General features: G+C 33.9%; 1 protein-coding gene across 1 annotated transcript; it reads right to left on the reverse strand.

Moving 5' to 3' along the window:
• Positions 1 to 647: 647 nt before the first annotated feature.
• LOC111059335 (tetratricopeptide repeat protein 8) lies at positions 648 to 15,725 on the reverse strand (the record flags this gene model as incomplete). The annotated part of the gene is given in 10 exon segments (XM_039444578.1): positions 648 to 763; positions 766 to 791; positions 3,262 to 3,536; positions 7,382 to 7,432; positions 7,467 to 7,475; positions 9,155 to 9,353; positions 10,700 to 10,878; positions 12,294 to 12,311; positions 12,313 to 12,420; positions 15,675 to 15,725. Coding segments are annotated over 10 exon segments (984 nt in total), but the record flags the coding sequence as incomplete, so codon positions are not given.
• Positions 15,726 to 16,198: the final 473 nt, after the last annotated feature.

Genomic DNA, 16,198 nt, shown 5'->3' on the forward strand with positions numbered 1-16,198 from the left:
ACGGATCTCGAAAACGGCTCCAACGATTCTCACGAAATTCAAAACATAGTAGGTTTATAATATAAAGATTCGACTGCACTAGTTCTCATCCCTGAGAAAACTCGCTGAAGGACATTAGAAGGATAATTATTATTCATCCTTCAAAAAACAGCTAATAATAATTATTTCTTCGTCTGTTGGTGATGGAAGTGAGTGAGCGAGTTCATGTGTGTGGGACTGTGTCAAAGTTATGACTCAGCTGTTGAACTTTTGTAATCATTCAATCAGGTACTTAGAGCCGGTTGCAAAAAGCCGGGTTATTTTCAATCCTGATTAATTCCAGTAGATCTATCTTTTTGAAATGATCTTCTCTGATTTGGTTCACGGCTTTTGTGCAACTGGGTCTTTGTGAGGGAAATTTTTGCATTCCTCTGGGAATTAATCTCAATTTACTGTGATTAGATAGAACATTTCTTTATGAATGTTATGAATGTTCTATGATTTCTTTCGTAATATATTTTTATGCTTTTGTACTCCAGAGAAATGTAAGTTTTTTGACGTAATTCTATTCGTCTTGTTTTATAGACAAATTTGTTCATATATACAGAATCGAAGACTTTTTTCACGAAATGATTGTATTAATCTATTTTTAGTTGTAAATTCGTTACCTGTAGAATCTGAGAGCACTTCGGGTTGATCGAAGAGAAATGGTTGACTCCAATGCATGCAATCGCTTCTATTTGTAGCATCTTTCTGCAGAATCTCCTTGAATATTTAACAGACGTGGTATGTTGTTCAAGCCTTCCAAAATTCTAAAAGATTATAAAAATGGTATTGCATCAATTGCACAAGTTCATTCGGTTAAAAAAAATCAATTATTTTTATTAAGCAAGAGATGATATTATTCAATATTTTCATAATTAAGATGGAATTTTGTTAATCAATTATCAATTCTGCATTGTTAAAAAACGATCTAGCAACAGAGCAAAGCGAAAAAGAGATAGTGCTATCCGCTTTGTTGAATGATAGACAAGGATAGCAATACCATTGCTAATCAAACACAGTCATTACAACGTGGACATCATTATAGATTTGTATCAGCAGGCCCCGGGCTATAAGTGAAATTGTAAAATGTAAATAGTAAGAAACATGAGAATTATAGCTGGTATCTTAAGAACTAAAAGCTTTAAAAAATTTAAAGCGAATTTGAAAATGAATGTCTGCACTTAAAAATGGTGGAAAACAGGTGGAATCCATGAATAAATTATAGAGCATGAATTCAAGTTTACTTTCTCAAATCTTGAAGTAGCTGTTAGAATATTTTTCTAAGCAGTGTAATTTTCTAAGTAGAGCAGTCACCAACTGCTTGCTCTCTCAAGAGATTCCGCTTTGAATCGGCTGGAGAATGTTAAGATATCTACAGTTTTGTGTTTGAAAGACTTGATCTTGTTATCTCTTGTTATTCACTTTATAAGATATGAGTGACATCGATTATTTGCTTTTACATAATAGTAATAAGGGGGGCGCCAGTAGAACATTTATTAATCTGATAAATTCAAAATTATTGTAGTGCATACATTTTTCTGGACTTAAAATAGTGTGTGAATCAAGTTATCATTTACATAACCTCTTGACTGTGTATTCCAAATTAAGGTTTAAAGCAGTTTTGGGCGAATGCCTGTTGTTTTTACCTGCATTGTATCTATTGTCTATGATAAATGAAATGAATGAAACATTTGCCCAGGGCGCCATTCACTTAAGGCTGTGCAAAGGCTAAAAACAAACTTTCTACTGGTGATATTTTTCAAAGTTTTTCGATTTGTATATCATCAAGCTATCAAAATGAATAGTTTTCTCAGGAAAACATTTTTTCCGATTATTTCGAGATATGAGCGCCTAAAGTTCAAATTTTTGGGACAGAACATTTCAATTTTGGTGAGAGATAAATCCATGAGATTTAGAGGATAAATTCTTCATGATATTGTTGATCTAGTAAAACAAGCATTCTATGAAAATATCAATTTTTGATAAAGTTATTCAATTTACCAAAAATAACTCAAGTAAAAGTTATTTTATTTTATATTTCAAGAAAATATCAATTTTTGATAAAGTTATTCAATTTACCAAAAATAACTCAAGTAAAAGTTATTTTTGATAAATTGAATAACTTTATCAAAATTGATATTTTCAGAGAATTTTTGTTTTACTAGATCAACAATACCATGAAGACTCTATACTCCAAGTCTCATTGATTTATCTCTTACCGAATTGAAATGTTCTGTCCCAAAAATTGAACTTTAGGCGCTCATATCTCGAAATAATCGAAAAAATGTTTTCCTGAGAAAACTGTTTCATTTTGATAGCTTGATGATATACAAATCGAAAAACTTTGAAAAATATTACCAGTAGAAAGTTTATTTTTAGCCTTTGCACAGCCTTAAGCCCGGGGGCTGAGAATCAGTTCATGATAACTGGTGCCAGAATCACTCTCTCTCTCTCTCTTTAAAAAAAAACATCTTTTGGAACAAATGCTGAAACTGTCCGGCCCTAGAACGATCACATGACAACCATCCCCCACCCATCCAACAAATACAAACCTTTAAACCTGTTTTAGAATGAATTGTATATATATATATATATATATATATATTATATATATATATATATATATATATATAAACTCATGTTTTTTTTATTATCCACTGCATACTGCTGTATATTACTGAAAGTTGATTACCCTGATCTACTTTCAGCCTACTTCATTTTATTAATCAATAATTTGATCTTATATACCTATATAATTATTTTACTCTTTCAATTTTCTGTTTTTTTTCTCTTAAATATTTATATTAATTAAAACTCTCACAAATTTCCATTAATAAATAATCCTTAGTTTAAATAATGAAATTAACGTTTTGGTAGAGAGTTAGTGGGGAGGATATTTTTATATTCTTTCGAGAGAATGGACATTGATATGTCCAAAGCTCCGCCAATTTATGTAGATGCATAACAATATAATTATCTATAGTTATTATATTACAAATTGCTTTTTCATATCATATACAGTTCAATAATAATTTTCTTAGTCTATATTATGTAAATTAATCTATAATTTTGCTGTATTGTTAGCTATTGTATATAAGTGTATAAGCCAGTATATTGTAATCTACATAAATAAAGTACTTAATCAATCAATCAATCTCACCTACTCTCTCTGAAGAATGTATAAAAAATAAAGGCATATAATCAATCAATCAATCAATCTCTCTCTCTCTCTCTCACCGTGCCATCTCGGTCATGAGCGTAACCTCGCCGGGAAACGTGTCGAGTCCCGCACGACACACGTCAAACGCAGACAGCGGCTGATCGAGTCGCACGTAGACACGAGTCAGTCGCAGAAGTGCCTCCACCGTCGGATTCTGTTTGAGCGCCGACCGGAACTGTTGTTCGGCGTCTCTGGTCAGACCTAGCGAAAAGTAGCATTTGCCCAGCTGCACCTTCCACCACCAGTCTTTGAATTGACATGCCTTGGTCGCCTCTACTGCCAGATCCATCGCCTTTTCCATACATTATCATACATCAAATCAAATATATATAAAGTATTCTTTTTAAAATTATTTAGTCACAAGATATTATACTTACTCCTCAGCTCTACAGGTCTTTACAACCCTTGGCTTCCCTCACATAGCCTCTCCATCTGTCTCGATCCTCGGCCTGCCTCCTCGAGTCACGAACTCCAAGCGACCTTAGATCGCGTTCCACATCATCCGTCCATCTATTTCTTGGTCGACCTATTCTTCTTCTCTTATATATTTTCTCCTTCCATATACATTTCACCACTCTTCCATCTCCCAACATATGTCCCATCCATCTTATTCTGCCAGCTTTTATAAATCGCACAATGTCTTCATTGTTTAAGAACTCCTCTCTATTTCAAAATTTTTTCTTCCTCTCCAGAGACCATTCTCAAAAACAGGGCCCAAGATTCTTCTCACCACCTTTCTTTCAAAAACTCTCAGTCTTTGCATATCTCCGCAGTGAGCACCCATATTTCCGATCCATAACACACCACAGGCTTCACCAATGCTTTGTATACTTGTAATCTTGTAGCTCTTGACAGCATTCGGGATTTGAATAACTTGATACTAGCATATAGTATCAAATTTTTTTTTCCTCCACCTACTGTCTAAAGTACTTACTTTACTCCCTGAAACCTAATACTAAAGTGTCACTTTTTCGCTCTCGGTAGTAAAAAACAGAAAAACTCCTAGGGAGTAAAAGTGACTCCATTTAAATAACATGGGGAGCATCTCTATTTTGAAACTTACATTGTAATAGGTTAGAAGGTCTAAGCTCAGAAGAGAAAGCGTAATAGAGGTGTATGTCATTGAGTCAACTGAATTCAATACCACAACCAGAAATTTGATCAACTCATGAAATATATGTTGTATGATATTATATTCTTAATATTAGTAGACGATAAAAATTTAAACAATTTTTAAAATCTTCTATTCTATTAAAAATACCAGCCAACAAATATTTTTGATCTGCAATTCAAATCTGAAACGCGTGATCTGGAGTCAGCCATTTTGGTAGCCGCTCAGCTGATATAATTGTTACAACTTTTCCGATAGATAGCGCAATCGGCAGTGCCAATCAGACGACCGGTTTTTAGGTTTTAGATTAGGTTATGTTGTTAGGAATCATTGTCACCAATACGTAAGTTATTAGAATGATTTTATTTGCAGTTTCTATAAAAAATGTAGATGGAGGAAAAATGTTGTGTACATCACAAGCGAAAAATACTTTTCCTCCCTCAGGAAAATTGTTGCCCTCGGCTTTGCCTCGGGCTTCAAACTTTTTCCCACAGGGAGAAAAAGTTGTACTTTTCACTCTAGATATACAAATAACTATTAAATGTTTATTATTTTTATTTGAAATGTATTATGTTTGTAACATGAAATAAATAAATAATAGTATGCCCTGTTTCCCGCCATGATCCTGTTGCTAATCTCTGCTGAAACTTTTCCACTACTTGTCACATTTGTCACAAGATGTTTCGGCTACATAATGCTATTATCAATATTCTATTTATTCTCCAACCACTTGATAATGACATCATATAGCCGAAACATCTTGTGAGTAAACAATTTTAAAAAGATTACTTAGAAAAAGAGGTACTTAGATTTCTATTTCATTTATTTCATGAGTAGACCTAAAGAAAAAGACAATCAAATCAAATTTATTTCCTTAAAAAATACAAAATGATTAGGTTTTAACTTGACAGACTTTGTTTGTAAACTAAAAATGTCATCATTTTCAATAAAAATATACTTTTCCTACAGTTACCTTGAAAAGTGACCATTCCTGCACTGATTACAGAATGCAAAGACTCACTTTTCCGCTCTAGTGCGCAAAGTATTACTTTGCATACTCTTAATACTTTGCGTATTATCCCAATCAGCTGTTGACGTGTATTTTGAATGCGAATTTGTTCTATCCATATTTTTTCTGATTTTCAAATAAATAAAAATGAGAACTCATTAAATTATACATTTTGAATATTATTAATTATTCATTATTTCAAACAATATTCTTTTTCCTACAGTTACCTTGAAAAGTGGCCATTGCTGCACTGATTACAGAACGCAAGAATCACTTTTCCGCTCTAGTGTGGGAAAATTTTTTTCTGTACTCAAGATTTGCAACATGGCAACGCAAAATAATGGTGGGTATATGGAGGATTAGTGCACGAAAACAAAAATTAAGTTGGTAACAATGACTGTGGTATACTCACTGCACGTTATAATAATATCAAGGACACCGAGGACAGCTGTGGCCACCACCCACACAGCACACAGCCGCCCCGCCATTCAAACACTATACATTATTCTATTTCATTTATTAATAATAAAATTACACAGAAAAACATTTGATGCATTTCAGGCAATTTTACCCATAATTACCCACTTTTCATATTCAATGGTAACTGTAGGAAAAACTTAATGTGAAATACGTGCGCAAAGTTCCTCTGCTGCACTCAAGAAACCATTCCTTGAGTGGAATCCATTGAGTTTGGAATCCATTCCAAAACGTTTCTTTCGGTGCAGCAAACTGTCACTTTGCGCACTAGTTGCACAAATAACTATTTCCTACAGTTACCTTGAAAAGTGACCATTCCTGCACTGATTACAGAACGCAAAGACTCACTTTTCCGCTCTAGTGTGCAAAGTATTACTTGCGTATTATCCCAATCAGCTGTTGACATTGTTGGTGTGTATTTTGAATGCGAATTTGTTCTATCCATATTTTTTCTGATTTTCAAATGAATAAAATGAGAACTCATTAAATTTACATTTGAATAATCTTATTATTAATTATTTATTATTTCAAACAATATTTTTTCCATTCATGAATTGATTGGTTCAAAGATTATTTAGAAAATAAGATTCACTCAAAATTATTAAAACTTTCAAATTAATTGGTTTAATTTATTTTTTAATTGAATAAATTATCGATTATCAATTTTCAATTGGATTATCAAAATTATACAAACATTTGATGAATTTCAGCCATCATTTTACCAACCACTTCTCATATTCAATGGTTACTGTAGGAAAAATTTAATGTGAAATACGTGCGCAAAGTTCCTTTGCTGCACTCAAGAAACCATTCCGCCCTCGCCTACGGCTCGCCTATGGATAAACGTTACTTTCGGTGCAGCAAACTGTCACTTTGCGCACTAGTTGCACAAATAACTATTTATTACATTTGGAATATGATTTTGAACACATCAATGAGAAATAATGACTTTTTGCTATTAAAAAGAAGGACGATAGCAGTCAGATTTTTACAATAAATGAATTAATCAATGGATCAATCACTCACTGTGACAACGAGATCTTTCGGCAGGTAAAGAATCTGACTGCTAGTCGTTTTTTTGTAACAGCAAAAAGTGATTTAATAATAAGCAGTTCGTGATGGAGAACAACATTGAAGAAGAATAAATGAGATAAAATATTATTTGAATTCATCTACAAACTAAAACAAATGTGAATATTAATCAAATACGTCACTTAAAATGTATGAATTAAGGGCTACTTTCTTTTATTCATAAAATAGAGTTATAGTACCCTTTGAAATTAATAAAATAAAAGATTGAGAATACAAATTATAACAACTAGCTTCAGTGTTTTGAAAATGAAGATTTTTATTTTAACAATAAATTAAGAAATAAATCGATGTTAGCATCAATCTAGACCACACAGTATTGAAATTCAATCAAGGATTTCTTTATTTGTCAGAAAAAACATCTAAACACAACTGGGAACTTATGACTACGGTATGCGAACTATTATTAATTCTTAAAAAGAATAGAAATAGCAGCTATATTTTTACTTACATTGCTTATATCATTCTCATGATAATAGATGTATTGGAACAAAGGTTTTGAGATGTTATCTTGGTAGCATAATTAGCAAGTTTAATCGAGCAACCTGGAAAAGGAGCAGATATAATTATATTCTATTAGTATTTAGTTTAAGGTGAAATGAAAAACTATTTGTCAGTTCCACATAATTTATTTGAGTCAAACTCAAGTTTCAATGCAGTAAGGCATCATCTTCAGTGGTCTTTTCTTGTGAGACTCTAATTGAGACTCAGTCTCACCAAGAGAAGAAGAAGAAGAAGAAGAAGAAGAAGAAGAAGAAGAAGGAGACGGAGAAGGAGAAGAAGGAGAAGAAGAAGGAGAAGAAGAAGGAGAAGAAGAAGAAGAAAAGGGAGAAGAATTATGAACTTATACTTTTTTCTTCTCCTCTTCTTCTCCTCTTCTTCGGGTTTGGAGGGTTAAGTGTAAGAGAGGGCCGGCTGCGCCCTAACTTCGCCCTTCCAGTTTTTTAATAAAGGCAGCAAATCAATCAATCAATCAATCAATCTTATTCTTCTTCTTCTTCTTCTTCTTCTCTATAATCACCAATCTCCTTTTTCACTCACTTTCTTCTCCACCTTTTTTGAAAACACTTTATTAGTAAAGTTCAGATTATCGTTGTTAGATCATTTAGGGCCGGTTTCCGAGCTCGGGATTTGGCTAAGTTCTAGACTTTAAACAGCTGGAGTCAGAAAATTGGCTTTCCGAAACGGGGCGTAGTCGCAGTTTTATTAATGATCTTTGTTCTCTTATTTCTATAATTGGAAACGTTTTTCCTTGACAAAATGAAACATTCCTAAATAATTCAAAACTGCTGAAACTTTACACTATTTTTTCTTCATTACAATTTGTGTTCAATTTTCTAGTCTTTCGACATTTAATTTGAACGTGGACTGCGACTTCGCCCCGTTTCGGAAAGCCAATTTTCTGACTCCAGCTGTTTAAAGTCTTTAGCTAAATCCCGAGCTCGGAAACCGGTCCTAGTCACTACCTCCGTAAACAAAGCCATAGTGCATTCTGGTGACGTCAGCACAGGTAGGGCTCCTACACCAATAAAAACACTAGCTGATGTAGATCATTTGAAATCACAATTTTTATTTGTGTAGGATACCTACCTGTGCTAACGTCACCAGAATGCACTATGGCTTTGTTTACGGAGGTAGTGGCGAAGCTCGGTGCCCCGATATTTATCATAAAACTACGACTACGCCCCGTTTTGGAAAGCCAGTTTTCTGACTCCAGCTGTTTAAAGTCTTTAGCTAAATCCCGAGCTTGGAAACCGGCCCTAGTCACTACCTCCGTAAACAAAGCCATAGTGCATTCTGGTGACGTCAGCACAGGTAGGGCTCCTACACTTAAACACTTATATAATAAATATTTTTATTGCATAAAAACTGTACATTACAGATATGGCAAACGTCAATTATTATAAAAACAAATAAATACATGAAAATGATCAATGTCACAAAGTACAAAACACAAAAGTACAATAAGTTATCACAGCTATTATACATTATTGAAATGTATCCACTAATTATCCATGTATTCCTTTATGGAATAGAAGCCACCATTCAATAAATTTTTTCAATTGGGCTTTAAATACATTTTCATTTGTTTTAACAGATTTTATTGGATTCTGATATAGATCAGCTGAAATCAACAAATTTTTATTGGTGTAGGAGCCCTACCTGAGCTGACGCCACCAGAATGCACTACGGCTTTGTTGGTATTGAGTTGGTTTCGGCCTACCTGTATGAAAGGTCCATCGGGCTGAGAGAGCATGGATGCGGTTCCGAGCCGTATGGTGCGCGCCGCCTGCGAGGTGACTGGGCGAGCGGAGCGAGCTGTGCGCGGGGTCTTCAGAGCCTGCTCCAGGGAGGTGCTAGCCTCCGACAACTGGCCCGGTCGGCTCATGCCGCTGATCGGTCGACCGCTTTGACCCCTCGGTCTGGCACACAGGTGCACATTCACGGTTCAATGTAACTGCATTTTAATGGTATGGGAGAAGATATATTGTCGTATCTCTAAATAATTCCAGTCTCACAAGAAAATTTGTGAGTATATTCATCCAGAGTTGAGAGTGTATAGTGAGGTCCACGTTACAATGGCATTGAGACTATCATTCAACAAATCGGATAGCGCTATCTCTTCTCGCTTTGCTTTGTTGTCAGATCATCTTTCAACATTTTAGAATTATTAATTAATTAACAAAATATTTCATTTTAGTTTTGAAAATTCATTATGAAATTATTCAATGTTAAATAAAATATGAATGATTATTTTAAACGAGAATGAACTGTTATATACATCAATAAAACTGTATCAGCTACCGTGTAAATAAGGCTACCGTGACAAGACAGAGGATCGGCAACGTTGTTCTCCTATATTAATTCTCTACTGCCATTATAACGTGGACCTCACTGTAGGCCTATATATTGCGCGTGAATGCAATCTGCCAGTTTTCATCAAAAATAATTTAGCATCAAGCGTTTTAAATCTAAAATTTAATCTGTAAATTTTGTGATCTTCATAAAAGTGTTTTCATAACCTCATTTGGACTATTTTCATCAAAATTATGGAGAGGAAGAATTTTGGGTTTATCCTGTTGATTATCTCCCATAATTCATTTGATATTGTGATTGTGGAATGTCTACAGATGGAACAATTTGGAGTTGCATATTTTGTTCAAATGCTAATTAATAATAATTATTATTAAACGAAAATCGCCGTTAAATGCTGTAAATTACCCCGAAGACTTCTGCTACTGCAAATATTGACAACAGGGTAAACAGCTAGATGGAAATTCGATGAGCACTACCATACAAAAATTATTTGTCAGCCCGGGAATTGAACCCAGTACCTTCTGATTGCCGGTCATGAATGCTTACCCTTACACTAAATTGACAATCTCTGGATAGCAACGCTCATTTTTATACAAAGCCATAGCGTCCAGCCACCTACAAATGGAAAAAAATTGGAAATTGCATTTGTTCAAATGCTAAATAATTATTATTAAACGAAAATCGCGATTAAATGCTGTAAATCACCCCGAATACTTCTGCTACTGCAAATATTGACAAAAGGGTTAACAGCTAGATGGAATTCCATCTATTTGTGAGTTCCCGGGCTGACAAATAATTTTTGTATAGTTAGTGCTCATCGAATTTCCATCTTGCTGTTTACCCTGTTGTCAATATTTGCAGTAGCAGAAGTCATCGGGGGGATTTATAGCATTTAATTGAAATTATCGTTTAATAATAATTATTGTGGAATGTGATAAATTAATAAACAGACCTGAAGGCTTGGCCGGGAGTTTGCGCCGTGGCAGAGGTGCGTAGTGAGGTGCCGGGGCGGGGAGCTTGGGCCAACGTCTCATTGTCAAGGACCAACTCTGCTATGCCCTCCTCCTCTGCCTCGATATCATCCACCATCACTTCTGCTGTCATTGACTTCATTTTCAGCGCCCATATCACCTAACAACAAGTTGAAATAGAGCTGGATTCACAGTGACCATATAAACTTCAAATTATCAAACATATAAATTAGTTAAATAATAAATGGATAACGAAATGTATAATAGATGAATAAAGAATGAATATTCTATTCAGGTTTCGTGGTAACATCTACCACATCTTCAGCTGAACTGATGTGTTTGTTATTGTTGAAGGAATATCCTGGTTCCAGAAACCAGAAACCTGGTTCTGTAAGATGAATTCATTTTTAAATAAATTAAAGTGGTATTGACAACATCAACGTCCTATTCTTTCAATTATGGAGAAATACCACAACATCTCATACCATACAATCAAATTTGATCGAGTTTGTTAGCCAACGAAATTGACTCACCTCTTTGTCGTTTTCTTTTAAATATAACAGGATAACATTGAAAGTTCATAGGATAATTTTTTTAGTAATTCATCATTACAAATGACAAATGTCAGCTGGATTATTAAATTCTATTATTAATAACTCAATGCAACTGCCTACGAAAGAAGAGCTGACAGAATATCTGCGGCATTTTAGAATTAAGTTTGTTTTTCGGTAATTCTTCAAAACTATATTTTTATATGTGAATATTTCCTATTTTGATTATAATAATGTGGAATATTTCTTCTATGTTTAGTTTTAAAGCATCTAAATTTGAAAATCTACTTTGTGAAAATACTTGAGGACTAAAAATTTTGTGAAGTGAACAACTACAAGACTCAACCTATTTCGGACTATGTGTTATCTAAATTTGGGAGAGGAATAGCACAAGGTTACCTTATTTTTCCTCTCCCTATCATTTTGATGATGTACTTATTGTATAAATGAATAAAGAATTTTGAGCTAGTTCTTATCGGGGAGGCTCAGTAATAAGTAAATCAAGTTCACTATGACCAGAGATATTGTGAAATTTCTCTATATTAAGGTGAAATAAAAAAATATAAAATTTCCTCAGTCCAACCTAGAATAACCACTGACGATGATGCCTTAGTGCATTGAAACATAAGTTTAAACTCAAATAAATTATGTGGAACTGACAATATCGGTTTTATTTCACCTTAAAACAATAATTATGTTGAAAGACATAGCTCAATTTTAACTCTACATGGATACCTGATTCCTTATTTCACATTTTATTCATTCAAAAATATTATTCATATACCGGTATAGTTGTGGTTCATTCCAGGCACAAAGCAAAACTGAAATGCAGAGACCCTCATCTTCAACTCAACCTTTTTTGGTCACAGTTTTGTTCACTACAATATAATTAATATGTTATAAACATAATTGGAATAGATTAAAAGATTGGCTCTTGATATATAGGTCCAAATACTTTGCCCACTACCTTCATGCCAACAAAATCATGAAATAGATTTTGGCTAATCCTGGTTCAAAATTTTACCTGGTCATAAGGATTTTTTCTCTAGTAGTTCAGAGCAAATGGTTCTACATTTTTCAAAATTTCTTCTTCTATAATGGCTCAGCGCACTATACAAAGGATCCAGGTCAGTAGTTAATGATTCTTGAACCTGAAAATACGATAATATGCATTATTAATATTATTAAAAACAAAGTTTGTTTGTGTAACCGACCCCAGATGGGGTTAGAATTGATTGATTGATTGAGTACTTTATTTATGTAGATTACAATATATACTGGCTTGTACACTTATATACAATAGCTTACAATACAGCAAAATTATAGATGAATTTACATAATATAGACTAAGAAAATAATTATTATTGAAAGTATATGATATGAAAAAATAATTTGTAATATAATAACTATGGATAATTATATTGTTATGCATCTACATAAATTGGCGGAGCTTTGGACATATCAATGTCCATTCTTCAGAAAGAATATTAAAAATATCCTCCCCACTAACTCTCTACCAAAATTAAGAGATATCTAAATTCTAAAGGACGAGTCATGGGACTTTATTAATAACAAACTTTTTGCATTCTAATCTATTTCTAAATTTTATTCAATGAGTCAATCTAATTTGAATTTGGACACATTCTATGACAAAAAAAACCGCCTAGGTATAAGATTTTGCTAACTCTGATCTCTGGAAGTTTGTTTACGAAGGTAGGGCGGACTTTACTCAATTTTCTACTAAATGAATATAATTAGGGACTCGGTTAATTTGGGTTTCTAAAACATGAGCAAGACATTATAATGGCACTCGCTATCTTTAGAACTATTAATCTCATCACGACTGAAACTTTTCACTACACTACGTTGTTGATAAACAATAAAATACATACACAATTCAAACTACTTTTAATAATTCACGAAATAGGACGAATCAAACATCTTGAAAATTTATACACTACTTGTATTTCACCATATGTAACACGTTCAAATAGGGCCTTCAAGGCCCGAGACTACCTCTAGTTTTTCATCTGATTCCGGCCGCGGCTTGATTGGTAGTGCTCTTTTTCCACGCAAATTATGTACCCCTTCCACCAACGAGACACCGGTCCACGTGGAGACGAGCATAATTCCGTGGGAAAGGAAAATAATGCAAATTTGAAATATTCCCAAATACTCGTGTATTTTCCATCGCTAACGGAAATACAGTTCCGTGAGAATACCTAAACCCTGCATGAAATTGGAATCTTCCCGGACGCAAGTTAGCAAAATCTTAATGTGAGAAAATAATTTTTCAACAGAAAAAAATTTTCACGATAAAATTTACACACAAAATTCAGCTACAAGATCACTAAAGTCTCATTGTTGAAGTCCTAATTTTACACTTTTCGAATGAACCCATACTAAATTTATCTCTATGAAAACACAAACCCATAATTAATCAATTTATTACAATATCATCACCATTAGACTTGAAACGTCTAATAACATAGTTTAAGCTAATTATTTTCTTTCAATAAATCACAATTTTGAAAAAATAAATTTTATTAGGAAGTTTTGTACTATTTTTAGAACAAATTTATCTCCAGAGTGTGATTTTGTATAGCCTCACTCTGTGGGGTGGAGCTTGTAGATGTAGTGCGGATCTAGAAGAGCGTTCCTGTGTAGTAACATTGGCGACTGGCGCACTTTTGTGTTCTTTCGATCAGAGAGGATCTCCCTTTTTGCTTGCACTCTGTGGAACGCACCTAAGCCTGAATGTGCTGGCAGCCAGACAGAGCTTCTTTACAAAATATCATGAGACCAGGGGAGGGAGGTAGCCTTATACCTTGAGGTAGATTAGATGGGACACATCAAAGACTGATTAGGACCCATCTTTCTGCCAAGCTGTATAGTAAATAAGCCTCCATTAACTGTCTATGAGGCAGTTGGGATGTCTCCTGTTGGATCACCACTTGTGGGCTGTATGAGCCCTCTCTGTATGAGTACACACTCTGTACAGCCACACTCTGTATGAGTTATTTATATCAGATACTGTTGCTGGTGATATGTTGTGGTATCTGTCCCTAATAAAAACACTGAAGGTATTGAAGGTGTGTATTGCAGCTTTAATGTAAGGGGTGAAATTTTCATTGCTGCAACAAGTGTCAACTAAGCGGTTTCACACCTCCAACAGAGGGGATAAAGATGCGTACTTTTGTTCATCTATGTTCACCTACTTACTAGTCCAAATCAAGCTGCAAAGTCAAAATTTGTGTCACAGACACCCACTTTCAAATGTCATTGTCGAACGATCAATTGTTGCAGCAATGTAAATTTCAACCCCTTACATTGAAGCTGCTTTAACAATGAAAGGAAAACTTGGAATAGTGAAATAATAAATCATTTCAAAGAGAATTTAATTCTCTACAAACGTACGATGAACATCAGTTTTTATGTTGCATTGTTGGAGAGTTATAATCCCTGAAAGAGCAAACCATTGGATAAAAACCTGTTATCTTAACAATTACACACTTTTAAGAGCGAATATCTCGGTAACTGTTGGGAATATCACAAAATTCCACTGAACAAAAAGTGTAGAGAATTTATCAAGCTTTATTTTTGAATAGTTAGTTATGTCTGTTTAAGGCATTGTTCTCGAGATATGAACGTGGAAGCAAAACGCTGAAAAATGCAACTTTTAAACCACCCTCATCCCCTTAGCACATGAGTTAGGAATGGGGACTTTTGATATGCTCTCCTCCTAACTAGTCTCAACAAAGCTGCAAAGTCAAAAATTTTTTTAAAAGATTCCCTCCATTGCATTGACAATTGGTCTATTGTTGCAAAAATGGAGATTTCACACTCAACACTAAAGCTGCTGCAAAAGGTGTAGGGAAATATTCGTAAACGTGTGAAATTATACATCAAATTGGTGAGAATTTAATGCTCTATAAGCTCATAATCAACATGGATTTTTTTCATCAACTTTTAAAAAGCTATAAGAGCAAAAATAGAAAAATTAGTGGCAAACGTGTTTTTTTTTTCAAAAATGTCACACCTTCAAGAACGGATATCTCGAAAACTAGAGGAGATATAAAAAAGTTATACAATTAATATTGTAGGAAATTATGTAAGCTTTAATTTGTTATTTGTGTTTTTGATTTTTATGCGATAAACCAAAAAATAGTACCTTTAAACCACCCCCATCCCATTAGTACAGTGGGTAGGGGTGGGGACTTTTGATATGTTTATCTCCTTACTACCCTTAACTGTGGGGTTAAAAATTGTCTACCCAACTTTTCCCTCTATAATCTTTCCTTGACTGGACTATATAATTTCAATGTATTAAATACGACTTGAAATATAAGAAATTGGTTTTACAATATAGATTTGTGGTGTAATATTAATAATTTTATTTGCTTACCATTATTGCAAGAAAAAATGAAATAAATCAAACAGTAGGGCAGCAGGCAGGACTGCGCTGCGCACTTACTTTTTAGGTTACCATACAATGTTCCTTTGTTCTGTTACCATGGCAACAAAACAACACTACAGACATCCACGTTATAATGGGAAGAGAGAAAGATAGGAGAACAATGCTACGATACTCTGTCTTGTAAACATTGAAAATTATTTATCAGGCGGAGTTAGGACTTTTAAGTCCTCTCCACCACTGAACCTCGAAAACTCATGTCAATGTCTTCTAAGGAGGGAACTGATACGGTTTATTGATTAATATAACTGGTCATTCTTGTTTAAAATAATAAATTATATTTTATCAAGCAATAAATTATATTATTCAATGATTTCATAATCAAAACTAAAAATTTTTTTAATTAATTATGAATTCTACTTTGTGAAAAGACAATAATTATGGCAACAGAGCTAAGCAAGAAATAGATACCGCTATCCTCCCTGTTGAATGGTAGACAAGGATAGCAATGCCAT

This window comes from Nilaparvata lugens, unplaced genomic scaffold (genome assembly GCF_014356525.2).
Source record: "Nilaparvata lugens isolate BPH unplaced genomic scaffold, ASM1435652v1 scaffold4978, whole genome shotgun sequence".
In the NCBI taxonomy this organism is placed as follows: Eukaryota; Metazoa; Arthropoda; class Insecta; order Hemiptera; family Delphacidae; genus Nilaparvata; species Nilaparvata lugens.